Source organism: Leucopleurus acutus (genome assembly GCF_964270905.1).
Source record: "Leucopleurus acutus genome assembly, chromosome: 2".
NCBI lineage: Eukaryota > Metazoa > Chordata > Mammalia > Artiodactyla > Delphinidae > Leucopleurus > Leucopleurus acutus.
The window spans coordinates 147592642-147618540 of NC_139143.1; the positions used below are offsets into that span (position 1 = coordinate 147592642).

Genomic DNA, 25899 nt, shown 5'->3' on the forward strand with positions numbered 1-25899 from the left:
GACAGGAAGAACCGGGTCTTTCAAGAAGTCATTGAGGGGCTTCCCTGGTGGCGCAGTGGTCAAGATCTGCCTGCCAATGCAGGGGACACGGGTTCGAGCCCTGGTCCAGGAAGATCCCACATGCTGTGGAGCAACTAAGCCCGTGCGCCATAACTACTGAGCCCATGAGCCACAACTACTGAAGCCCACATGCCTAGAGCCTGTGCTCTGCAACAAGAGAAGCCACCACAATGAGAAGCCTACACACTGCAATGAAGAGTAGCCCCCGCTGGCCGCAACTAGAGAAAAGCCCTCGTGCAGCAATGAAGACCCAACGCAGCCAAAAATAAATTAAAAAAAAAAAAATTCATTGAGCTAATGACTTAACCAACTCTGGGTCAAACTACACTCAGACTTCTGGCTATATGAGAGAATAAACACCCTTCTTGTTGCTGCTGTTTGAGTTATAAAGCATCACCAGTGAGAGGTGGAGGGAACAAATGAATGAATGACTGACCACGAGCATAAGAAAGCCAGCTCCCCTAGAATGGAGTTAAAGTCTTGTCCTGGAGACTTCAAAAACTGCTCACTGTTTTTAAGATACACAAGGTGATAAGACAACAAAGTCTTGATTATCTGGAAGTTAGCTTATTATGGTTTTCCAGATAAACTGGGCTTTTAGGCAAAAGCTGCACTTTGCAAGGGAAAAGAATCTCTTATTAGGGCTTCATTTGAAAACGAAGAATATTCTTAGAGATGTTTCAGAGTCAATACACATTCAGTCCAATCTCCTAAATGTTAGCACGTGTAGTCATAACTTGGAGACCTGTTAAAAAGCTGACTCCTGGGCCTCACCTGGGGAGATTCTGATTCAGTGGGATGTGGTGGGGTCCTGGAATCTGCATTTTAGCCAGCAATCTGATGTGGATGGTCTCAGACCACACTTCAAGAAACCCTATTCTTTTTTTTTAAATAAATTTATTTATTTTATTTATTTATTTTTTTGGCTGAGCTGGGTCTCTGTTGCTGCACATGGGCTTTCTCTAGTTGTGGCGAGCGGGGCCTACTCTTCATCGCTGCGCGTGGGCTTCTCATTGTGGCAGCTTCTCTTGTTGTGGAGCATGGGCTCTGGGCACGCGGGCTTGAGTAGCTGTGGCACACGGGCTCAGTAGTTGTGGCACACGGGCTCAGTAGTTGTGGCACGCGGGCTCAGTAGTTGTGGCACGTGGGCTCAGTAGTTGTGGCTCACGGGCCTAGTTGCTCCGCGGCATGTGGGATGTTCCCAGACCAGGGCTCGAACCCATATCCCCTGCATCGGCAGGCGGATTCTAAACCACTGCACCACCAGGGAAGCCCAAGAAACCCTATTCTAAAGCTTGCACTCCGTATCTCTAGAATCTAACCACAAGATATGGTGTTTCACACAATAATCAAGGGAGCAGATTCAAGTGATGGAAAGATCCAGAAAATGGGAGCCATATCTGGGCTTCTCTATTCACCAGAATAAGACGCTGATCAGGCAAGTCTCTCAAGCTCTCTCTGTCTGAATGACCCCGTTTATTAAAAACAACGCAGATTAATAGTTCTCTGTATTGCCACCCCTCAGACTGGCTGTGAAGACCAGATGATCTCAGTAGCTGTACTGTACAAATATAATAAAATGCTCTTTGTTAGGACTCTGGTGTTTACTGAGCTCCTTAATAAGTAAAATTATTTGTGTTCCTTAGGCTCTATTCATTAAGCAAGAAATGGGGACTCACATTTTAGAAAGATTGTTTCATGGTCAAACTGTAAAAGGGATTTTGCTTAATTTCCAGTTAACCTGAGTACTTGTTAACCAGAACATCCTATTCCTAAGCATTCTAACTAGGTTTTTATGTAAATAATATACATTTATTAACAGTAATTCATGAGTAGACTCCCTCTCAAAGGGAGCTTCCTTGACTTGTGCAAAAATTAATGGCCCAACAACCCACAGAATTGGAGAAAATATTTGCAAATCATGTATCTGATAAGGGATAATATCCAGAGTACACAGAGAACACCTAAAACTCAACAACAACAACAAAAAGCCCCAATTCAAAAATAGGCAAAGGATTTCAACAGACGTTTCTCCAAAGAAGATAGAGGTATGGCCAAAAAGCACATGAAAAGACGTTCAACATCATTAATCAACAGGTAAATGCAAATCAAAACTACAGTGAGATACCACCTTACAACCATTAGGACGACTACTGTCAAAAAGTCAAAATAGAAAGCAACAAGTACTGGTGCAGCCACTGTGGAGCAATATGGCAACTCAAAAATTAAACACAGAATTACCATACAATCCAGCAATTCCACTTCTGGGTATATGCCAAAAGAATTAAAAGGGTCTCCGAAAGATATTGGTACACCCATGTTTATAGCAGAATTATTCACGATAGCTAAAACATAGAAGCCACTCAAGGGTCCATGGATGGATAAGCAAAATGTGGTACATAAAATGGAATATTATTCAGACTTAAAAAGGAAAAGTAATCAATATCAAAATTATTAATGAGGTATTCTGCGTTCTCTTTTTTGCACTGTCTTTGAAATCCAGTGTGTGTTTTACACCTAAAGTATGTCTCAGTTTGGACTAGCCACATACCAGTAGCTAGAAGCTATTGTGTAAGAGAGTACAAGTCTAGACAATTCATTTTTGAAGCCTAATGCAAACAGCCTCTATTTTGACTTTTACGTTTACTTGAATATTTGAGCCTCTGTCTACATTCTTCCTTCATTCACTGGTCAGCAAACACTGGCGTGCCCACTATGCACCAAGCATTATGCTAGAAACCAGAAATACAAGAGTGGACATTTTATCCTAAAGCTCAGTCTGTGAGGGTGAGAGACACCCAGAGATGGTTATGAAATAATGTAAAAGAATCATGACAGAGACACCCTCTATTTTATGAGCACTTGAAAGGAGAAGGAAGTACCATCAATGTAGTTTTAGAGGTGTCCCTGAGTTGACTTCAAGGACCTGTAATGTTAGCTCTATGAAGAGGATGGGAAAGGGCATTCCAGGGGTGTCAGCTTGAGCAAAGGCCTGAAATGAGAGATAGTGGGGCCCCGGGAACGTCCAAAGAATGCCTGTTAGGGCAGAGACGAAAGAGAGGAAAGTGTGGAGGCAAGCAAGGCCACTGAAGGGCCTGGTAAGTCATGTTTGGCTTCTAAAATAAAAAAATCTACACTTCCTAAAATGTCATAAGAAGTAACTGTCTCTCTACAGGATTGCGGTGGAATGCAAATGACACTGGATTCAAGCTTTTGCTGCTAACAGTCACGCTCCTCTGGACTGGCTGCTCCTCGTGGGCTGGGCCGTCTGCTTTGCTCACCACCCTGTCCCAGGGCCTGCAACGCTGCCTGGCAGAGCGGGAACTATAAGTTTACAGAGCCAGTACCTTCCTTCAGTCCTTTCCCCCAGTCCTCCCCTCCCCCTCAGTATAGCGGGAGAGGGGGAAGAGCGCCAACCCTAGCCTACGCTTCTTAAGTCCTCGGGAGTTCAGAGGCAGGCCTTCACCCTTCTAGGATGTTTCCTCATCTATAAAACGGGCTCACAACTACCCGCCGCTGGACTGTTGCGTAACTCAAATGAATTTACAGAAAGCGCCTCGAAAAATGAAAAGGTGCATCTCGTGGCCATGAGGGCATAGAGTGACACGACCTGTGGAGGTCGAGGCCAAGTTTCCACCCTCCCTGGCCGGTACGGGCATTCTCGGCCAAGCTGCAGGGTGACGGACCCAAGGCGTGGGGCGCCCCGACCCGACCCCCCGGGAGGTAACCGAACGCATGACCGCTTAACGCGCCTCACGAGAAGGCGCCACCTAAGGAGAAGGGGAGGAGGTTGCAGCCGCGCCCCTCAGCGGCGGGGCGACTCGTCAGTCCCCAGGGCCGGGAAACCTGAATCCCGGAGCCGCAGAGCGCCGTAGACCCCACCAGCGCCAGGGTCCCCGGCCACCCCCTCCCAGCGTGTCTGAGAGGAGAAGAGGGTGGAGCGGCCTGACTCCCGCAGCCAATAAAAGCAGCAGGTTCCTGGTCCGATCCCCGGCGCGGCTCGCCATTGGTCACCACCCGGGTCTCGGCCCACCGAACCTTTGCGACCCGAGCCAATCGCGAGGCGGCGAGGTGTCCTGGGGCTCGCGGGGAGCGGGCCGCGGGCAGCAGCGAGCGCAGGCCGGCGAAGAGCGGGTGGCGGTGACCAGCGGCGCGAGCCGGCATCCCCTCCCCCGCGCGGTGAGCCGCCGGCTCCACCATGGAGCCCGCCGTGTCGCTGGCAGTGTGCGCTCTGCTCTTCCTGCTCTGGGTCCGCGTGAAGGGGCTGGAGTTCGTGCTCATCCACCAGCGCTGGGTGTTCGTGTGCCTCTTCCTCCTGCCGCTCTCGCTCATCTTCGACATCTACTACTATGTGCGCGCCTGGGTGGTGTTCAAGCTCAGCAGCGCGCCGCGGCTGCACGAGCAGCGCGTGCGGGACATCCAGAAGCAGGTGAGCGGAGCCGGGTGGGGCGGGAGCCAGGCGCGAAGTGGTGCGCGGCGCAGGGGAGCCAGGGCTTCACGGAGGAGGTGGCGTCTGAGCGGGATTTGAACTAAACAAAAATGTAACTGGGGGGAGGGGTGCTTCCGGAGAGGGAATGGAGTAAGCAAAAGAGTAGAACAGAGCATGGCTCCGACATTTATGGAGTGCCTACTATGTGCAGAGTACGTGCGGGGATCTGCAGGGATGTAAAGACTCATAAGAGAGGGTAGGTGAGCCATGCTCAAGTAGCTCTCACCCGGCCCAATCGATTTCAGAGGAGAAGGGGGTCTTCAGGAAGGTTCACCTGGCGCTGGAGACTGGGAAGCAGGGGGAGTGATTGGGGGAAAGTGTGAGCATAGGAGAAGAGAGGCAGAAGGTTGGAAAGTCAGTTTGGAACTAGGTTGGGGAGGGCCCTTCAGTTTGGAGTTTACTCCTTAGCAAGAAGGAGCTTTCCGCCTTCTTGTAATAGAGGACTAAAGTGAGAAGGTAGCCCCACAGCAGGGTGGGGAGCCTCACAGACCCTGCGCCAGGCGCTCACTCTTGACAAGGCAGTGCCCACCTCCCAGTAACTCTATACGTCCTCCCCTGTGTCAGCACCCACAGAACCCCTGCCCCTGCTGCCGCTCACAGCCGCGCCTCCTCCCTCATGGCCACAGCTGGCATGGGCATCAGGCCTGGGCATCAGGCCTGGGCAGTTTCTTGGCTCCCTCTGCCCCTCCTTATGTTCCTCTCTTACTGGCGTCAGGTTGCAAAGAGCTTCTGTTTCCTGCTGCCACCCTCGCCACAGGTGTAGCAGCCTCCATGTTCTGTTTGCTGCTGGCTGGGTTCTGCCTCCAACAGCATGAAGATGGATGCGGAGAGCCATCCCTGTGAGGGATAGACCTTGGGCCAGGTGGGAGCAGGCAACATCTGGAAGCGCTTTACTCAGGCTGCCATGGGTTGCGCTGGTCACAGTCACAGCTCCAGAGCCCAGCCTACCCTCTGTCCCAAATGCACCCTGTTACCTAGTTCTTTCTATGTGTTCAGATTTTTGATTTACCTGCTTGTCTGCCCCATCAGAGTGTGAGCTCCTTGAAGGCAGAGACTGCTATCTGACTCCCCTCTATCCCATGGGCCGGGGCCCAAAGCAGCACAGTGAGTGCTTAGGAACCTAAGCTAAACCAAAGGGCTCACTAGGGACAGGAAGATGAGGGGCCTTGCCAGACTGGCCCGCTGCTGAGGACCTGCCCTGTGCCACACCCCATGCCATTGATGACCATTATTTCTCATCCTCACAGCAACACTTTTTTTTTTTTTTAAACTTAGGTCTTTTCTTTTTTTAACTTTTATTTGCTTTTTTTTTTTTTCTTTGCGGTACGCGGGCCTCTCACTGTTGTGGCCTCTCCCGTTGCGGAGCACAGGCTCCAGACGCGCAGGCTCAGCGGCCATGGCTCACGGGCCCAGCCACTCCGCGGCATGTGGGATCTTCCCGAATCGGGGCACGAACGCGCGTCCCCTGCATCAGCAGGCGGACTCTCAACCACTGCGCCACCAGGGAAGCCCTGCATTTTTTTGTGTGTGGCATTTATTCCCAAGCCATAAGTTTTGTTGTTGTTGTTTTGTTTTGTTTAATTAATTAATTAATTTTTGGCTGCATTGGGTCTCTGTTGCCGCACGCAGGCTTTTCTCTAGTTGCGGCGTGCGGGGGCTCTTATTGTGGTGGCTTCTCTTGTTGTGGAGCACGGGCTCTAGGTACGCAGGCTTCAGTTGTTGTGGCACATGGGCTCAGTAGTTGTGGTGTGTGGGCTCAGTAGTTGTGGCTCACGGGCTCTAAAGCGCAGGCTCAGTAGTTGTGGTGCATGGGCTTAGTTGCTCTGCAGCATGTGGGATCTTCCCGGACCAGGGCTCGAACCCATGTACCCTGCATTGGCAGGAGGATTCTTAACCACTGTGCCGCCAGGGAAGTTCCGTAGGCCATAAGTTTTTATTTCTTCAGTTTCTTCTGGAATATATTTTTCTTCCGTGCAACCTCCTCTTCTGGTTTAGTGACAATCTGCTCTTTTTCGGTAAAGATCATCTCAGTGTGGCAGGGAGAGCTCATGTATGGGTTGATCTGACCATGAGCTCTGTTAAGTCCTGTGCCGCATCTTGGGGGCTTTATTCACTTGGATGTGCTCAATGACCAGAGAATCTGCGTTTAAGCCCTTAGGTTCAGCATTACTCTCTGCATTTTTGAGCATGTGCTGTCAAAATTCAGCACTCCTTTTGGGCCACTGACCCCGCGTCCAGCCCCACTGTTCGGCCTGGGCACACCTACTAACTCCACCATTGTAACAACAGAATGGCACACGTTGCTTCTGTAAAGTGATATCCGTCAGATACTTGGTGGCTTTTTGGTTATGCATACCCTTAACGGCCTGGACAGTTTCAGCAGTGTTCTTAAAGTGAACACGAAGATTCGAACCTCTTGATTTGCATGATTTTGTGGGGTTTTCTGGGTCAAGTGAATACCACATCATTTTTAGAGGTCACCTCAGGCAGCTTACCGGAAAAGGACCACCCTGGTAGGTCTTGTACCTGTTCTACAGGTGGGAGATATTGAGGTTCAAACTGTAAGTCCTGTTCCCAAGATGATATAGCTAGTAAATGGGTCTGGAACTCAGGTCAGCTTGATTTCAGAGCCTGAACTGTGACATTCTTCTCTCCCAGCCCATTTCATTCCACCCTGGAGGTCTGGTTCCATTGACTCACACCTGGAATGTGATAATAGCTACCTGACCAGTTGCCTGTTCCCTGGGCCCTCCCCACCTCTCCTTGGCCTGCCCTTAGTCATAAGGGCAACACTCCACAGGATTGCCTCCCTGCCCGAAATCTTGGTTGGCTCGGGTCAGGATCCAACCCAACCAATGTTTCAGGCTTGATGGTCTCCACATTCACTTCATGCCCCACTGCCCCCCTTCCCATTCCAGGCTGCATGCAGCTCTCCCAATCCATCCTCCACACCTCTGATCTTGTATTAAGTCCTGGGACTGCAGAGTCAGGCAGGGGCAAGGTCTGCCTGGTCATCCCTTTACCCCCTACTCACAGGAATCCCTTCCTCAGTAACACCCCTCTGCGCGAACACCTCTGCTTCACCTGGCACCCTGGCCTCTCCAATCACAGAACAGTTCTTCCCCACGTTGAACTGTTTGCCTGACCAGCTTCAATCCAGCTTCTTCCAAGGACTCTTGGTTGCAAGTGATAGAAAACCAACTCCAACTGCCTTGAGCAAAAAGGGACTTCGTTGACCCAGGTCTTGAAAAGTCCAGGAGTAAAAGTGGCTCAGACATCACCGGATCCAGGATTCGTCTCCAGCTGCCATCCCTTGGCTCCGCTTTCCTCTGAGTTGACTTTACTCTCAGGGAGGGCGTCTCCCTGCGGAGGCCCCAGCAGTTTCTGGCTTACATCCAACCAGCCTAGCAAACCCAAGTGAAGTGAGAGGGCCTCTCCCAGGATCGGTCTTAACTGGCTTCACTTGGATCACAGACCCATCCCTGAACCAGTCACTGTGGCCAGGGGGATAGAATCAGACCTCAGTCATGTGCCCACGTCCTGGGGCAGGAGGGGAATCACCTTCCCCTGGACCAAAGGAAGATGGGAGTGTTACAAGCAGATGAAGAGGACATGGGTGGTCGCAGGTCACAGCAACAGATATCCACCTCCCTGCCCTTGTCCATCAGCAGGAAGGGCATGCTTCCTCCCATGTTCCTGATGGGCTTGTCATTTCCTGGGCCATTTCTTCTCTGTACTTTGTGCTCTGGTCACTTACAGAAGGGTTTTGCAAAAGTTCTTCCTTCCATTGGCTTGGTGGGCCTCCCCTGCCTGTTCTCTCCCCCTGCTAGTGATGCATGAGTTAACACACGCAAATGCTTGGAACAGGGCTTGGCACCTAATAAGCCTCAGTAAATGTTAGCTGTTACTCTGTTGACTATTAATTTAAGCCCATTTATCCTTCCAGGCCTAAAGTTAGTTAGTTCTGATGGTGAATCTGGGCTCTGCCCTTCAGTGGTTGTGTGACCTTGGACAAGTTATTTTGCCTCTCATTTTCTTCGTCTGCAAAAGGAGGCAGGTCATCCCAGGCACCTGGGGTTGTTGTGAGAATTAAGTAAGACAAGATACAGCAGTGCTTGGTACAATGATGGCAGCTAGTAAATAGTTATCATTTGTGCAGTTGTTATTACTACCATTACGAAACCTGTCCTGAACTTTGCAGTGAGAATAAATGTTTTCAAAGTGCTTTGATCCTGTTCTCTTGCTCTTTTTTCATTCTGCTTTGTGATGTGGCAGCACTTTGGCTTTTCTGTCGGCCTCACTAGCCGGGGAGAGTCCAGAGGATAGGGCCAGTGGGTGTTTCATCATTCCGCTCCTCCTGGTACCTGGAAGGATTCAGGGCCTCGGTAAATTCCCAGCTCCCTCTCCTGAAAGCAAGGCCGTGAGCTGCCCAGGGGATCTCTGGCAGGCCCAGCTCAGCCTCTTCTCATGTCTGCAGGTGCGGGAATGGAAGGAGCAGGGCAGCAAGACCTTCATGTGTACAGGGCGCCCTGGCTGGCTCACCGTCTCACTGCGGGTTGGGAAGTACAAGAAGACACACAAAAACATCATGATCAACCTGATGGACATTCTGGAGGTGGACACCAAGAAACAGGTGAGAGTGGCATGGTTCCCTGGCTCTGGGAGTGGGTGGGGCACTGCCCCTGGTGCAGATGACTCACGGGGAGATGATTTTAACCACAGGCGTCTCAGAGTGGACGGGACCAAGGCCCTTGGTCATCACAGAAGGCTCTGGCCACCATTGCCATCCTCTAGAGCCTCACAGCTTTGGAAGAGAATGGTCATAGCCCATCTCACAGGTGGGCAAAGTGAGAGCTCAGGGGGATTCTTTGATTATCTGCAGTTCTACAGGAAGACAGGGATGGGGAAATCATGGGCAAAAATGAGAGACAAAAATGAACCTATTTACCTCTTCCCAGTAAGGAAGCATGCTGGTAAAAATTGGGCTGTGGAGGTGGCTCAGAGGGTGGGCCTCATTCCAAGCTTTCTGGGGACCCACTTGTTAATAGCCTTAGATGTGTGCATACTCTTTGGCCTATCTCGTATTTCTACTTCTTGAAACTGGGCTCAAGGAAAAGGGAAATAAACTTAAATCAAAAACAACTCAGAGAGAGAGATTGTGTCACGGCTTTGTTTTTAATCAAAGACAACACAATATCGAATAGTAGTGAGTTGTTAAATATGGTATATCCACGTCATGGCATTTTGTTGTGACACCTTGGCCAAGTTGCTTAATTTCCCTGTGCCTTTTTTCCCTTAACAGCTTTCTTGACATATACTTGACGTACAATAAACTGCACGTAAAATGTACAATTGATAATAAATTTTGACATGTGTATGCACCTGTGAAACCATTACCACCATCAAGACAATGAACCACCACCCCAAAAGTTTCTTCATGCCACTTTGTAGTCCCTCCCTCAGGCTCCTCCCTGCCTCTTTTCCCCACATCCCTAAGCAAATAATGACCTGCTTTCCATCACTATAGATGGGTTTGTATTTAGAGTTTTATATAAATAGAATCATGCATTATGTACTCTCTTTTATTTTGTCTGGCTTCTTTCACTCAGCGTAATTATTCTGAGATTCATCCATGTTGAAGCATGTATCAGAAGTACATTCTGTTTTTATATATATTTTATATATATATATATCACAGTTTGTTTATTCTTTCACTTATTGATGGATGTTTGGGTTGTTTCCAGTTTGGGGCTGTTACAAGCAAAGTGGCAAGGAGAGTTTGTATATAGTCATTGGGTGGACATATGCTCTTGTTTCTTTTGGGTAAATACCCGGCAGTGGAATAGCTGGGTCATATGGTAGGTGTATGGTTAACTTTTTAAAAACTGCCAAAGTGTTTTCCGAGGTAGCTGTAGCATTTACATTCCCGCAAGTATTCCAGTTGTTCCATGTCATCGTAAACTTGGTGTGGTTAGTCTTAATTTTAGCCATTCAGTTGGTGTATAGTAGGTATCTCAGTGTGGTTTTAACTTGCATTTTCCTAATGACTAATGAATGATATTGGGCATCTTTTCATGTGCGTATTTGCCCTTTGTATATCTTTGGTGAGGTGCTTGTTCAAGTCTTTTGCTAAAAGTTTTTAATTGGGTTGTTTGTTTTCTTACTAGAAACAAGACCTTCATCATATATACAATTTGTAAATATTGTCTCCCAGGCTTTGGCTTGTCTTTTGAAAACCAGAAAATTTTAATTTTGATGAAGTCGGATTTAATAATTTCTTTTATAGCTTGTGCTTTTGACATTTTATTTAAGAAATCTTGCCCTACTCCATGTCACAAAGGTTTTCTCTTCTGTTTTCTTCCAGCAGTATTATATTTTTCAGGGTTTACATTTAGAACTATGATCCATTTTGAGTTAATTTTTGCATATGATGTGAGATATGGGTCCCAAAAAATTTTTTTTGCACGTGGATTTCCAATTGTCCCAGCCTATTTTGTTGAAAACACAATCCTTTCTCCACTGAATTGCCTTTGCACCTTTGTTGAAATCAGTTGTCCATATACACAGGTCTGTTTCTGGACTCTGCTGTTCTATTGATCTGTTCGCCCATCTGTATGCCAAGAACACACTGTCTTGATTACTGTAGCTTTATAATAATAAGTCCAAAAGAATGAGTTGGGAAGTATTCCTTCCTTTTCACTTTTCTGAAGGAGTTTGTATAGAATTTGTATCATTTCTGTAATAATTAGTGGAATTAACCAGTGAAGCCATCTGGGCCTGGAGTTCTGTTTGTGAGCAAGTTTTTAACTGCAAGTTATTTTTTTTAATAGATACAGGGCCCCTCAATTTATTTGTTTCTCCTCAGTGAACTTTGGCAGTTTGTGTTTCTAAAGGTATTTGTCCATTTCACTAAGTTGTATAATTGATTGACATAAAGTTATTCATAATATTCCCTTACTGTCCTGTGAACATCTGTAGAATCTGTAGTGATGTCATATCTTTCATTCCTGATTCTGGTCATTTTGTGTCTGCTTTCTTTTCTTCCTGAGCAGTCTGGCTAGAGGTTAATCAGTTTTACTGATCTCAGAGGACTAGCTTTTGGTTTCATTGATTGTTCTCTTTTTGTTTGTTTGTTTTCTATTTCATTGACTTCTGTTTGATTTTTGTTAATTTCTTTCTTTTGCTGACTTTGGGTTTAATTTTACTCTTCTTTGTCTAGTTTTTTAAGGTGACAACAGAGGCCATTGACTTAGACCTTTCTTTTTTTTTTTTAATATAGATGTTTAGTGCTATAAATTTCCACCTAAGCACGGTTTTAGAGCCATCCGCAAATCTGGTATCTTACCTTTTCATTTTCATTCAGTTCAGACTACTTTCTGGTTTCCTTTTTGATACCTGCTTTGACCCAGAGGTCTTTTAGAAGTATGTTATTTAGTTTCCAAATATTTGGGATTTTCCAGAGCTCTTTCTGTTACTGATTTCTAATTTAATTTAGTTGTTGTCAGAAAACATACTTTATATGATTAGAATGCTTTTCAACTTATTGAGACATACCTTATGGCCCAGAATATGGTCTACTTCGTAAGTGTTCCTTGTGCCTTTTTAAAAAAAAATGTGTATTCTGCTGTTTTGGGGTGATGTGTACTGTAAGTGTCAATTAGGTCAAATTGGTTGATAGTGTTGTTCAAGTCTTCTATATTCTTATGAATTTTCTCTTTACTTATTCCATCAATTCTTGAAAGGGGGATATTGAAATCTGCCTGTGATTGTAGATTTGTTTATATCTCTTGAACTTCTTTCAGTTTTTGCTTCATGTAATTTGAAGCTCTGTTATTAGGTATATAAATGTTTGGGATTTTTATGTCCTGTTGATTAATTGATCTTTTTTTTTTAAATAAATTTATTTATTTTTGGCTGCATTGGGTCTTCATTGCTGCGCGTGGGTTTTCTCTAGTTGCGGTGAGCAGGGGCTACTCTGTTGCGGTGCGTGGGCTTCTCATTGTGGTGGCTTCTCTTGTTGCGGAGCACAGGCTCTAGGCTTGCGGGCTTCAGTAGTTGCGGCGTGCAAGCTCTAGAGAGCATGCTCAGTAGTTGTGGCACACAGGCTTAGTTGCTCCGCAGCATGTGGGATCTTCCTGGACCAGGGCTCGAACCCATGTCCCCTGCATTGGCAGGCGGATTCTTAACCACTGTGCCACCAGGGAAGCCCAATTGATCTCTTTATCATTGTGAAATGACCTTTTTTAAAAATTTATTTTATTGAAGTATAGTTGATTTACAATGTTGTGTTAATTTCTGCTGTACAGCAAAGTGATTCAGTTATACATATATATATTCTTTTTCATATTCTTTTCCATTATGGTTTATCACAGGATATTGACTATAGTTCCCTGTGCTATACAGTAGGACTTGTTGTTTATCCATCCTATGTATAATAGTTTGCATCTGCTAATCCCAAACTCCCAATCTTTCCCTCCCCCACCCCACCTCCCCCTTGGCAACCACAAGTCTGTTCTTTATGTTTATGAATCTGTTTGTTTCGTAGACATGTTCATTTGTGTCATAGTTTAGATTCCACATGTAAGTGATATCATATGGTATTTGTGTTTCTCTCTCTGACTTACTTCACTTAGTATGATAATCTCTAGGTCCATCCATGTTGCTGCAAATGGCATTATTTCATTCTTTTTTATGGCTGAGTAATATTCCAATGTATATATATATACCACATCTTCTTTATCCATTCATCGTCAGTGGACATTTAGGTTGTTTCTGTGTCTTGACTATTGTAAATAGTGCTGCTATGAACATAGGGGTGCATGTATCTGTGAAATGACCTTTTCTATTACTAGTTATATTCTTTGCCCAGAAATCTACTTTGTCTGATATTAATGAAGCCACTCCAGCATTTTTTGACTAAGTGGTGACATGGTGTATCTTTTTCCATCGTTTTCCTTTTTTTTTGCGGTACGCGGGCCTCTCACTGTTGTGGCCTCTCCCGTTGCGGAGCACAGGCTCCGGACGCGCAGGCTCAGAGACCATGGCTCACGGGCCCAGCTGCTCCACGGCATGTGGGATCTTCCCGAACCGGGGCACAAACCCGTATCCCCTGCATCGACAGGCAGACTCTCAACCATTGTGCCACCAGGGAAGCCCCATCATTTTCCTGTTAATCTATTTGTATCTTTATAGTTAAAGTGTTTCTTGTAGGCAGCATATAATTAGGTCTTGCTTTTTTATCCAATCTTGGCAATTTCTGCCTTTTAATTCAGATTTAAGACCATTTACATTTAATGTTATTATTGACATAGTTTGGTTTAAATTTGTTGCCTTGCTCTTTGTTTTCTATTTGTCTCATTTGTTCTTTGTTCCTTTTTTCTGTCTGCTTTTGGATTACTGAATAATTTTTATGATTCTGTCTTAGCTCTTTTGTTGACTTACTAGCTATAAGCCTTTGTTTTGTTATTTTAGCAGTTGTTTTAGGATTTATGGTATACACTTTCCTTGTCACACTCTACCTTCAAGTGATGGTATCCCATTTCATGTACAGTATAAGAATCTTAGAATAATATGCTTCCATTTCTCTTCTTTCCACCTTTGTGCTGTTGCTGTCCTCCTTTTACTTTTATATATGTTATAAACCCCACACTACTAGTTATCTTTTAAAGAAATTTAAATAATAAGAAAAATCTTATATACTTACCCATATAGTTACCATTTCTTCATTCCATTTTGTAAATTTGTATTTCCATCTGTTTCATTTTCCTTCTGCCTGAAGAACCTCCTTTGACATTTCTTATATGGTGATTTTGCTGGTGATGAATCTTTCAGCTGTTGTATGTCTGAAATAATTTATTTGTCTTCATTTCTTTTCCAACTTGTGTTGTGGTAAGATACACATAACAATTACCATCTTAACCACTTTTAAGTGTGCAGTTCAGTGGTATTAAATATATTCACCTTGTCATTCAGCCGTCACCACCACCCATCCCCATGACTCTTTTCTTCTTGTAAAACTGAAACTCTATATCCATTAAACAATAACTCCCCATTCTCCCCTCCCCCCAGACCCTGGCAACCATATTCTACTATCTGTTTCTGTGATGTTAACCACTCTAAGTAACTCATGTAAATGGAGTCATACAGTATTTGTCTTTTTGTGACTGGCTTATTTGACTTAGCATAATGTCTTCAAGGTTCATCCATGTTGTAGCATATTGCAGAATTTTCTTCCTTTTTAAGGCTGAATAAGATTCCATTGTATGTACATACCACATTTTGCTTATCCACTCATTCATCCATGGACACTTGGGCTGCTTCTATGTTTTAGCCATTGTGAATAATGCTGCTATGAACATGGGTGTACACATAGCATTTCAAGACTCTGCTTTCAATTATTTTGGGTATATACCCAGAAGTGGAATTGCTGGATCACATGGTAGTTTTAATTTTTTGAGGAACAGCCATACTGTTTTGCATAGTGGCTGCACCATTTTAACATCCCCACCAACAGTGCTCAAGGGTCTTAATTTTTCCAAATCCTCACCAACACTTGTTATTTTCTGGTTTTGTTTTGTTTTTAATAATAGCCATCCTAATGGGTATGAGGTTGCCTTCATTTTTGAAAGATATTTTCAGTGGGCATGGAACTCCAGGTTGACAGTTTTTTTCCTTCAGTACTTTAAAGATGCTCCAGTGTCTTTTTTTTTTTTTAAATAAATTTATTTATTTATTTTATTTTTGGCTGCGTTGAGTCTTTGTTGCTGCGTGCGGGCTTTCTCTAGTAGCGAGCAGGGGCTACTCTTCGTTGCAGTACGAGGGCTTCTCATTGTGGTGGCTTCTCTTGTTGCGGAGCACGGGCTTTAGGTGCGTGGGCTTCAGTAGTTGTGGTACACAGGCTCAGTAGTTGTGGCTCCTGGGCTCTAGAGCGCAAGCTCAGTAGTTGTGGTGCACGGGCTTAGTTGCTCTGTGGCATGTGGGATCTTCCCGGACCAGGGCGTGAACCTGTGTCCCCTGTGTTGCCAGGCAGATTCTCAACCACTGCGCCACCAGGGAAGCCCTCCAGTGTCTTCTTGCTTGCGTTATTTCTAACAAGAAATTTCTCGTGCTTATCTTTGTTCCTCTGTATGTAACTTATCTTTTTCCTCTGGCTGCTTTTAAGATTTTATCTTTATAACTAGTTTTGAGCAATTATTACAATGTGCTGTGGTATAGTTTTCTTCATAATTCTTGTGCTCGGAGTCATATAATTTTTCATCAGATTTGAAATTTTGGGGGTCATTATTTCTTCAAATATTTTTCTTTCCCTTCCTCTCTCTCCTTTGAGGACTGCTGTTACACATATGTTGGGCCACTTGAAGTAGTTCCGCAGCTCAGCTCACTGATACGCTGTTCATTAAAGGTTTTTTTCCTCTGTGTGTTTCATCTTGGATAGTTTCTATTGCTGTGTATTTAAATTCATCACTCTTCTTCTGCAGTGTCTAATTTGCTGTCAGTTCCAACCAGTGTATTTTTCATCTCTAACATTGTGGTTTTCATTTCTAGAAGTTTGCTTTGGATCCTTTTACTGCCTTTTAAATGTCTGTACTTAACGTTCTGAACATAGGGAATACAGTATCAATAATTATGTTAATGTCCTTGTTTGCTGATTTTAATATCTGTGTCAATTCTGGGTCTGTTTGATCAAAACACATTGATTGGTTATTCTCCTCATTATGGGTTGACTCTTCCCGCCTCTTTGCGTGCCTGGTGAACTTTGATTGCATCCTAGGCATCATGAAGTTTACCTTGTGTGGGGTGCTGGATATTTTTGTACCCCTGTAGACCTTCGTGAGCTTCGTTCTAAGATAGAGCCGAGTTAGTGAGAAACAGTTTGATCCTGTTTGGTGTTGATTTTTCAGGTGGGGCTGGAGCAGCATGTAATCTAGGGGCAGTTATTCCCCGCTGCTCAGGCAAGAATATTCTGAGTACTCTACCCAGTGCCCTGGGAGTCATGAAGTTTTCCAGTCTGGCTTGTGGGAACAGATACTATTTCCTGCCCTGTGTGAGCCCCTGGCACTGTTACCTGCCAGGCTCTTCCCCTGGCGTCAGCCTCTGGTAATTTCGTCCTGTGTACGCACCAATCAGTCCTCAGTTGAATACTCAACGGGCACTCTTCGCAGTACTTCAGAGTTTTCTCTCTGCGGTTCTCTCCTCTCCAGTACTCTGTCCTGCAGACTCTATTCACCTTGGTCTTCTAGGGCTCTCGACTCAGAGTGCACTGGGCTCTCCCTTCCTGTACCGCCTAACTCCAGGCATTTAGCTGGGGCATTCATAGAGCTCACCCTGTTTGTTTCCTGTCAGCAATTATTAACTTCCCTGCCTGATGTTTACTGTGTTGAAAACTCCTGTTTCATATATTTTGTCCTTTTTTTCTCCGGGCAGCAGGTTAAACTGGTTCTTTTCACTCCATCTTGACTGAAAGCAGAAGTCCTCCTGATGGCGTATTCGTGTGTCCATTAAAAATCATGGTTTTTTTAAGCGCAAATGTTTTTTGTTTATTTTTTTATTATGTGTAACGTAGGCAAAATTATTTAAGTCAATAAATTTTTAAGGATTTCCTTCTACTGCCGGTCACCTCAGTTCCTCCAATATTTGGGTCATAATCTTCAAGATAGCCCTTTCAAAAAGAATTTTTGCTCAATACACAGTTGTCTTGTCACTCAGTCCGCAATTCTTTTAGTTGGGCTTCTTTGATCTACAGTGGAATATGGACACACTACAAAATTCCCCACCTGTAATCTTTGGGATCCAATTTCCCCAAGCAGTTTACTTTAGGACCGTGTTTAGGGTCAGAGGGGATGAATCTTCCTGGTTCTGAATTTTACACACCCTAGAAAAAGAGAAGCATTAGTTCCTATTGAAGATTATGTCAAATTGAACAGTTTGAGAAACTATAGGAATACTGTATCGGTAGAAATACCAGGTCTAACATGCACAAAGCCAAGAAAACCAATGATGCCAGATACTGAATTAATATTGCCCTGTCCTTTGAACAAAAATCATGTTTTCCAGGAGCATTTAATGACAAGGGATCATGTCACAGTATAGCATTAAATTTTTTTTAAAAAGTCTGTGTTATGTGTGTTTGCATTGGTGTGTGTGTGTTGTATTAAAACATAAAAGTAGTAATATAGATATGCATGGGAAAAGACTAAAAGGAGATATACTCCAGTATTAACATTGATAACTTCGAAGAACTAGGATTAATGATTTTTGTCTTCTTCGTATATGCTGTTTCTTCCAAATAAATGAGTATTTCTTCTTCTAGAAGAAAAATAAACTAAGTATTAAATATAAAGGTATTTGAAAGAACAAGATTAAACACTATCTAACCCAGCACCGGAAACCCCATTCACTGTAACTAAAGGTGGTGGAATGCTCTGGAAAGAGGCTCTAAAGCCCATATAGGAATCCCCATGTTGATTGTTTGGGAAGGTCTGGGATAACACCTTCTGCAGACAGAAGCCCCCATTAGGCCTGGCAGCCTCCTTGTGACCCAGGGTCTCTCTTCTGTGTCAGCAGATTGTCCGCGTGGAGCCCTTGGTGACCATGGGTCAGGTGACTGCCCTGCTGACCTCCATTGGCTGGACTCTGCCTGTGCTGCCCGAGTTGGATGACCTCACAGTGGGTGAGAACTCAGACAGTCCTAGCGTCAGAGCTGAGGAACCTTGGCCCACCTTCCGTCAGGTCCAGGAGTCACCACTGTCCCATCTGTGACAGATGTCACCCTGTCTGCTCGTCCAGCACCAAAGACAGGGCACTCACTGCCTGTCAGTCCATGTCTGAACAGCTTACGTTATCAGAATGCACTTTTCAATCGCTGTTTGGAACCTGCTTTCCTGTGACTTGCACCCATTGCTCCATTTCTGCCCCGTGGAACACACAGAATAAGTCTAGTCTCTCCTTCTATAGGATTCAAGGTCCCAGAGCCTTTCTTCTCCAGGGGAAACACCTTCAGGTCCTTTAACTGTTCCCAAGGGACACGGCTTCCCCCACCCAACCAACCCTCCTTTCATCAATGTCCCTGTTGAAATGAATGCACAGGTTTCTGGGTTGTGTCTGGCCAGAGGTGATGGCGTGAGCGCCCTTGATGGGGTCTCCCACCCATCTTCCACCTCTAAGCAAGCCCTCATGCCCACATCTTAGGCCCTCCTTCTCTCTCCTGCTCTCTATATCCATAGAGATGGGAAATCTCCCCTAAGATCTGCCAGCCCTGTCATGCCTCCTTCATGCTCTGAGTTTCCCCAGCTCCAGCAAGGTGTCCTTTTCCCAGCTCTCCCCGACCCCCTTCCAGCTCTGCCTGGCTAATGCACATGTCTCTGCAGGGGGATTGATCATGGGCACAGGCATCGAGTCTTCATCCCACAAGTATGGCCTGTTCCAGCACATCTGCACTGCCTACGAGCTGGTCCTGGCCGATGGCAGCTTTGTGCGATGCACACCGGTGAGTTCAGAGATGGGGGATGCCCCCACCAGCCTGCTCTGGGCATTAAGGACCCCTGGGAGGTGGCTCCCCTGGGGGCGCTTCGTTTCAAATACACCTGTCCAGTCTGGGTCTGTATCCATAATAATAACAGAGATTTATGTAGCCCCTGATATGTGTTCAGATACTGTTGTAAATGCCTCATGTATATTAAGGCATTTAATTGTTAAACAACTTTATGAGGTGGGTACTATTATTAGACACATTTTACAGATAGTAAACTGAAGCACAGAGAGGTTAATAAACTTGCCCAAGATCACACAGCTAGTAAATCCCACACGGCTGGGATTCAAACCCAGCTTATCAGGCTCCCAAGTCAATGCCCTTAGCAATTCATGTCACCATACTGTCTTGAAGTCAGGCCCAAGCATCAACATTCTATGCCAGTGGTGAGGTGTAACCAACAGTAATAAGAGGGGCTGTTTTGGAGAAATAAAAGGCAATTCCACGGCCCAAAGTAGGATGCAAACAGTTACGGAGCAGGACAGATTGAAACTTTAAATAAACTCAGATCTCACAGAGCATATCTAAGGAGCCCCTGGGATGGGAGGAACAGAGTGATCCTTTAGAAGTGAATGTTTCTGAGAGCCACCAGAGCTGTTGGCCTCACAGAGTCCAGGGAAGGACTCCAGGCTTGAGAGCTCTGGTCTGGACGAGATAGACCTCTTTCAGGATTCACACCAGTTCAGCACGTTTCCCGAAACGCTCGCTGGGCCCTGCCTTCTAACCTGTTTATTATGAGCAGAGAAAGGAGACAGGCATTCATGAATTACTTCCCTTCTCTGAGGTCCAGTTTCCTAATCTGGCAAATGCGTTGTCAGGAGGAGAACATAGATGCCGTATGTTAAGCTCCTAGCACAGAGCCGGGTGTGCGGCAGACACCTGCTTATTACTGCTATGAGCTGACAGTGTGATCAGGCGGTGGCCCAGATGGGCATCGGGTGGCCCATGTCTGCTGTTGCAGAGACTTCTGCCAGCCTGCTGCAGAGCTCCCCTGCTCCAGCATGGCCCTCACCCCACCACCTCGCTGCACCCACCACACCAGCGCCAAGGGCGTTCAGCGTGAGCAGACACCACACAGGACTGTCCTCTCCATAAAGCCTGGACAAGGCTAGACTTCTTCACAAGGAGCTTTATTAGAATCAAAGAAGCTGCCTTAGAACAGCCAGGTGAAAAGTTGTTTGTCTCCAAGACAAATACCAAAACAAGAAAATCATGAGGTTAGAAGGAGGATCGCTGGATCAGGTGTCAGGCGGCCTTGCCTGAGCCCGACGTTGCTGCACTGAATTGGGGGGAAGCCTTGGGTGAGCCAGTGTCACCTCTTGGAGCCTCCCTCTCCTTACCCATTCAAGCAGGAATGTTACTGCTCTCCCTGGACTGTGGTTGGGGAGGGGGGGATTCACAGCTAATGGAATGGAAAAGGCTTTGTAAGTTTCCGTAATGGCCCATTTTAACGTCCCCTGGCTACCTTGACCCTCATTAAGGGTTCATCTCTCTCTAGCCTGGCCTGGGACCCCTGGCCCTTGGTCCCTCATTTTAGGACTCTGGGCAGAGCTGGTCCTGGCCTCTTCCTGGGTAGCCTGTGGTCTAGGGGCTGTGCCCAGGTGGAGGAGAGAGGATGCACTCTCCCTGAGCATCCCTGATACAGAGGGCAGTGTAAGGTCAAATGTCATGCTGAAGCTGCAGGGGGAGGACTGAGGCCCAGAAAGTGCAGTTGCGAGGTCCTTGTTCAGGTTGACACAGATAGTGCCAGGACAGGGATTTAGCCCAGGCCCCGGGTCCTCTGCGCCCCGCTGATGACTCGCTGCAGCGCGGGGTTTGGGGGTCAAACATTCAGCATGTGTCCACTCCTCCTCACAGTCGGAAAACTCGGACCTGTTCTACGCTGTGCCCTGGTCCTGCGGGACCCTGGGCTTCCTGGTGGCCGCCGAAATCCGCATCATCCCCGCCAAGAAGTACGTCAAGCTGCGGTTTGAGCCGGTGTGCGGCCTGGAGGCCATCTGTGACAGGTTCACCCGAGAGTCCCAGCGGCAGGAGAACCACTTCGTGGAAGGGCTGCTCTACTCCCTGGAGGAAGCTGTAATCATGACGGGTGTCATGACGGATGAGGCCGAGCCTGGCAAGGTAGGCCCGGAGGAGGAGGGCCTGGTTGGGCTGGGATAGAGCCTGATTCCCCACCCTAACCCTGGCAGCCACGCTCTTTGAGGCTGCGACCTGGGTCAGCCCACCTGGGCAGCAGGATCTGTAGTCCGCCGTCTTAGGCTGTGACCAAAGTATCCATTTACTCTGCCCCTACCATCTGCCAGGTAACGTGTGTGTCTCTTGATAGGCGTAATCTTTGATCCTCACAGTAACCCCATTTTATAGATGAAGAAACCAAGGCTCCAAGAGGCCATGTAAACTTCCACAAGACGACAAAGCCAAGATTTGAGTAATTGATTTGATGCCTCAGATTCACACCCCTTCAGCGTACGCTGTGTAATTTTTTTTTTTTTTTTTTTTTTTTGGCGGTACGCGGGCCTCTCCCGTTGCGGAGCACAGGCTCCGGACACGCAGGCTCAGCGGCCATGACTCACGGGCCCAGCCACTCCGCGGCATGTAGGATCTTCCCGGACCGGGGCATGAACCCATGTCCCCTGCATCGTCAGGTGGACTCTCAACCACTGCACCACCAGGGAAGCCCCACTGTGTAATTTTTAATAGCCGTTCTTTCTCCATTGAGAAAGGATTTGTGCTTATTATGAGAGACTTGGAAAGTGTACCGAAGTAAAAGGAAAGAAGAGACTCCACCTATAAATATGACCCAATCCGGCTCTTGCTAATGTGTTTGATAGATTTATTTCCTCTCCTTCCGATGCACAGATGTTTTTAAAGCTTTTACAAAAGTAGTACAACAATGTTGAAATATATAAAGAAAAAGTTAAAGTGCATGTCTTCACCCAAGCATGCTCCCAGGGTGACCACTTGTAACACTGCACTCTTCAAGGCCTGTGCGTGTGCATGCGCGTGTACGCGTGTGTACATGCCCGTGCCCTCGTTTTATCCCGTGCTTTCTGTTGTTGCCTGTAATTAGCCTAACTCATTGCTTCCCGATGAGCATTTATTTTGCTTAAAATGTTTTGCTCTTACAAATAATATTGCATTGAAGATTCTCTCGCATCTATCCTTGGCCTCTTGTACATGCATTTCTGTAGGATTGAGTCCAAAAAAAGGAACGCCTGACCCAGGGGTTTGAATATATTAAATATTGATAGACATGACCAGTGACCTGCCAGAAATGTGTGCTTCTGTCCACTTCCAGCGACGCAGTGGTGTGTGAGAATACCTTTCCCCCACGTTCTTGCCAGTGCTGGATAGCATCACTCTTTCATTTTTGCCAATCTGATAGGGTTAAAAATAGTAGCTTGTCTTATTTTGCAGTTCTCAGGTACTTTCAAGGTTACCATCTCTTTGCACAGTTTCGGTTTGTTTGTCTTCAGCTGTGATCACCAGTTCAAATTTGTAGTTTCTGGTTTAGTGCGATAAGCATTTCTACATATCGTTACATTACCTTCATGTGTAATGACTGCAGAAACATTGCAGTGAGCAAATGCCCTATCCTCTACTAAACCACTGCCCCATAGTTGGAAATTAAAGTGGCACCCTGGTTTTCATTATTTTAATTAATTAGCAGTGGACATCTTTTATCTATAATTTGAATAATACCTTCAAGTAGAATTAGTACAACAAAGGATAGGCACATTTAAGGCTCTTGATCTATCCCTATATACTTAAAGCATTTTAAAATCCAAAAGGACTCAAAAATCATCTGATACAATTCCCTCTCCAAATAAGCAACGGAGGCCCAGAAGGGGAAAGAGGCTCCTCTGAAGACCCATGGCAAGCATGGGGCAGATTTAAGTTTGGGTCTCTGACTCCTGGTTGGGTGTTTGTTTCCCGCCATACCAGCTTCTAGAATTTGTCATCATCTGCAGACTTTGATCGAGCACCATTCTTTATGGGACACTCGTGAGCACTGGAGGATGGAGATCCTGGAGAAGGAGTGGGGCTTCAGACACTGAGCCCAAATGTTCTGGTGTCCCCGGGCCCTGGCTCTGCCTGAGCTCAGGTCGGGCCAAAGGCCAGGCAGTGTGTCACTCTGAACCTAGTCACCTGGCAAGGAGGTCTCGTCCAGAGGTTTTCCACCTCGTCTGAGATGTTCCTCTGGAGGCTACCAGTGGTGATAAGCTAAGGGCCGGGACCAAGGGGTATCACCACCCCCTTTGTACTGAAAGTCATCTCTCTGATGTATTAGGTACCACCTAAGGTTGCAGTTGGGCAAAAGGGATTGTACAGCTTTTAAATCGTTTGAACATTCTGACCAGTTCCCTTATTTCCCAGGAAGACCAAGGTTTTCCCCAGAGGCTTGCCTGGTATCGGTGGCAGAGGGGCCGGGCCTCGGGCCATAGACTTTTGCAAAGTGTTCCCACGATGCCGGATGAGAATGGGGCCTGGGGCCGGGGGAGAGTGACGGGTGCCAGAGGCATGTGCGTGTTTCATCTGAAGAGCATTTCTCCCAAACATGCCTGTTCGGCAGGCTGCTCGGGCATTTGTCCCTGCGTGCCCAGGCACTGTCCACCCTGGGGGAAGGCAGCCACCCCTGTTTTACAGGGGAGCCCAGAGATAGGAAGTGGCTTGTTATCTAAGTGCCTGGGCTGGAACTGGAACTCCTGCCGCCTCTTGGCTGCCACGGCCGCCGTGTGCCCCAGGAGAGACGTACCATCCAGGTTCTTTATCATGTCCCGGGCTTCTCTGGCACAAAGAGTTACCGATGAGTCCACGAACACCGGGAGTGTAGGTACCCCCGAGTCTCGGGTTCATCACGCAGCTGGTGCCTCTGCCGGTGTGTGACCAGGTCCACCTGGGGTTAGATCAAGCTGCTCTGTTCCTGTTGGATCTGACTCCCCTTTGCATTCGCAGGTGGAGGCCAGCCTATGGTGACTTCTGCCCTGCCCTGCACTTTCCACGCTCTAACTGACTTGGACAGGCAGGCTCTTTAGCCCGGTTCCTGGTACTTTGTGGCCTGGTTTCCCCACTGCAGAGTGGCCTAGTGCACACAGCGGTGACCCCCAGATGGGCTGCAAGTGTTGGCTGCCAGAGGTGGAGGGCAGAGGTTGCCTGGCTCCAGGGTGGAGGGAGCTGCCGAGGGGCTGGGTGCAGTGAGAGGGCCGGGAACTGAATACTGTGCCCCTGCTGTGGGCAGGCCCTGTGTTGGCTCTTCCTGCCTTATCTCTTGTGGTCTCTCTAACCATTTCGCCTGTACTGAAAATGAGGCTCAGAGCGGCTAAATAACCTGCCAGGATCAGCCTAGTGCATTATAAGTGGAGACAGCAGATCAGTAAACAGTAGGCACACGGCAGTCCCATTTATATAAATCTGTGTGTGTGTGAAAATAAAACCTAATGAATACACATCGGTTTTTAGTAGTTCCCTCTGGAGGGTGAGGCTGCAGGGGCATCTCTCAGGTGACACATTACTGCAGTGTCTGAAGTTTTCACAAGGAGCGTACGTTGCTTTTAGAATCAGGAAAAAAATTAATAGTTTTTTTTTTTTTTATAATGCCCACATTCCAGAACCCACCATTCAAGGTTCTCTGCCGTCCGCCTTGGCCTTCTTTTGCAACATGGAATGTGCTTGAGTCCTTGCCTCTTGCCAGCCTTGTGACCTCGGGTAGTCCCTTCGACCTTGATGATTCTTTCTCCTGGTTAGTGAAGCAGGGACAGCCCTGCTGTGCAAGGTCGTGGAGGAGATAAAGAAGGAATGTGTGCAAGGTCATGGAAGAGATAATGAATGTATGCAAAGTCATGGACGGGACAAAGAGTGAATACTCGGGTACTGGTCCTGCCTCCCTGGAGTGTGGGCGCTTAGCCCGTGCTGTGATTATCCTCCAGCCACCCTGGGCTTGCTTACTTCTTGCCTCTGCTCCTGTCTTTCCCTCCCTGATGGTCCCCTGGCAACATTCTACCTCTCCTACGCGGCCTCCACTCTCTGCTTCCTCCTGTCCCTTTGCTGGGTGTGATCTCACCTGCCCCATAAAACTCGGGTGCCTCTCCCACCCCAAGAGAAGCTGGTATGACATGGGCCCGAGCTTCTGCAGTGTGTGTGTATGTAATTTCTAATAGTCACAGAGATCTCCCACAAAGTACTTACTTTTATTGCCATTTTACACGTGAAGAAACAAGCTCAGAGTGTCCTGCGCCAGGTCACACAGCTAGTGGGTGACAGCCAGGGTCTGGCCTCAGCCGCCCAACCTGAAGCCCATGACCCTTCCGGGTTGCTGCCCTGCCTGTCTCAAAAGCATCGGCCCACAGTTCCTTTCATGGGTGAGGAAGCTGAGGCTCAGAGAAGCTAAGTCATCCCAGGGCACACAGTAGATAGAGTCCTGAACCATTTAGGGCTGAAGAAAACACCAGCTAAATATATGATTTAGGCTTGGAGACCACGGGGCCCAGTGCTGGGGAAGACGGTAGCTTTACTGTGAGCTTCCTCCGTTGATGGTGGCTGCGTGGGGGGGAGCGCTGTGGCCAGAGGATGTGGAGCTTGGTCCAGGGCAGCAGGGAGAGCAACGTGGTCAGTTAGTGCTGTCGGCTGTGGGACCCAGTGGGGAGGATGACCCATGCTCCGTGTTCGTGCCGACGCTGGCCTCGTGGGAGGGAGGTGGGGAGGAACACGCCTGTATGGAGCGCTGCACTGTGGCCGACGGCGACAGACATCGGCACTTCAGTTCTCTCACCGAGGAGGAGTAGCAGGCTGAGCTCTCGAGCCTGTCAGGAGTTCGCTGTTGGGC

General features: G+C 47.0%; 1 protein-coding gene across 1 annotated transcript in view; it reads left to right on the forward strand.

Moving 5' to 3' along the window:
* The first annotated feature begins 4146 nt into the window (after positions 1 to 4146).
* Positions 4147 to 25899, forward strand: part of DHCR24 (24-dehydrocholesterol reductase) — a 35191-nt gene continuing 13438 nt past the window's right edge. Inside the window, exons 1-5 of the mRNA XM_082833554.1 lie at positions 4147 to 4489; positions 9027 to 9182; positions 18113 to 18218; positions 18916 to 19034; positions 20934 to 21197. Of these exons, the coding sequence (XP_082689680.1) occupies positions 4259 to 4489; positions 9027 to 9182; positions 18113 to 18218; positions 18916 to 19034; positions 20934 to 21197 (876 nt within the window). The 5' untranslated portion in view covers positions 4147 to 4258. The remainder of the gene's footprint in view (positions 4490 to 9026; positions 9183 to 18112; positions 18219 to 18915; positions 19035 to 20933; positions 21198 to 25899) is intronic.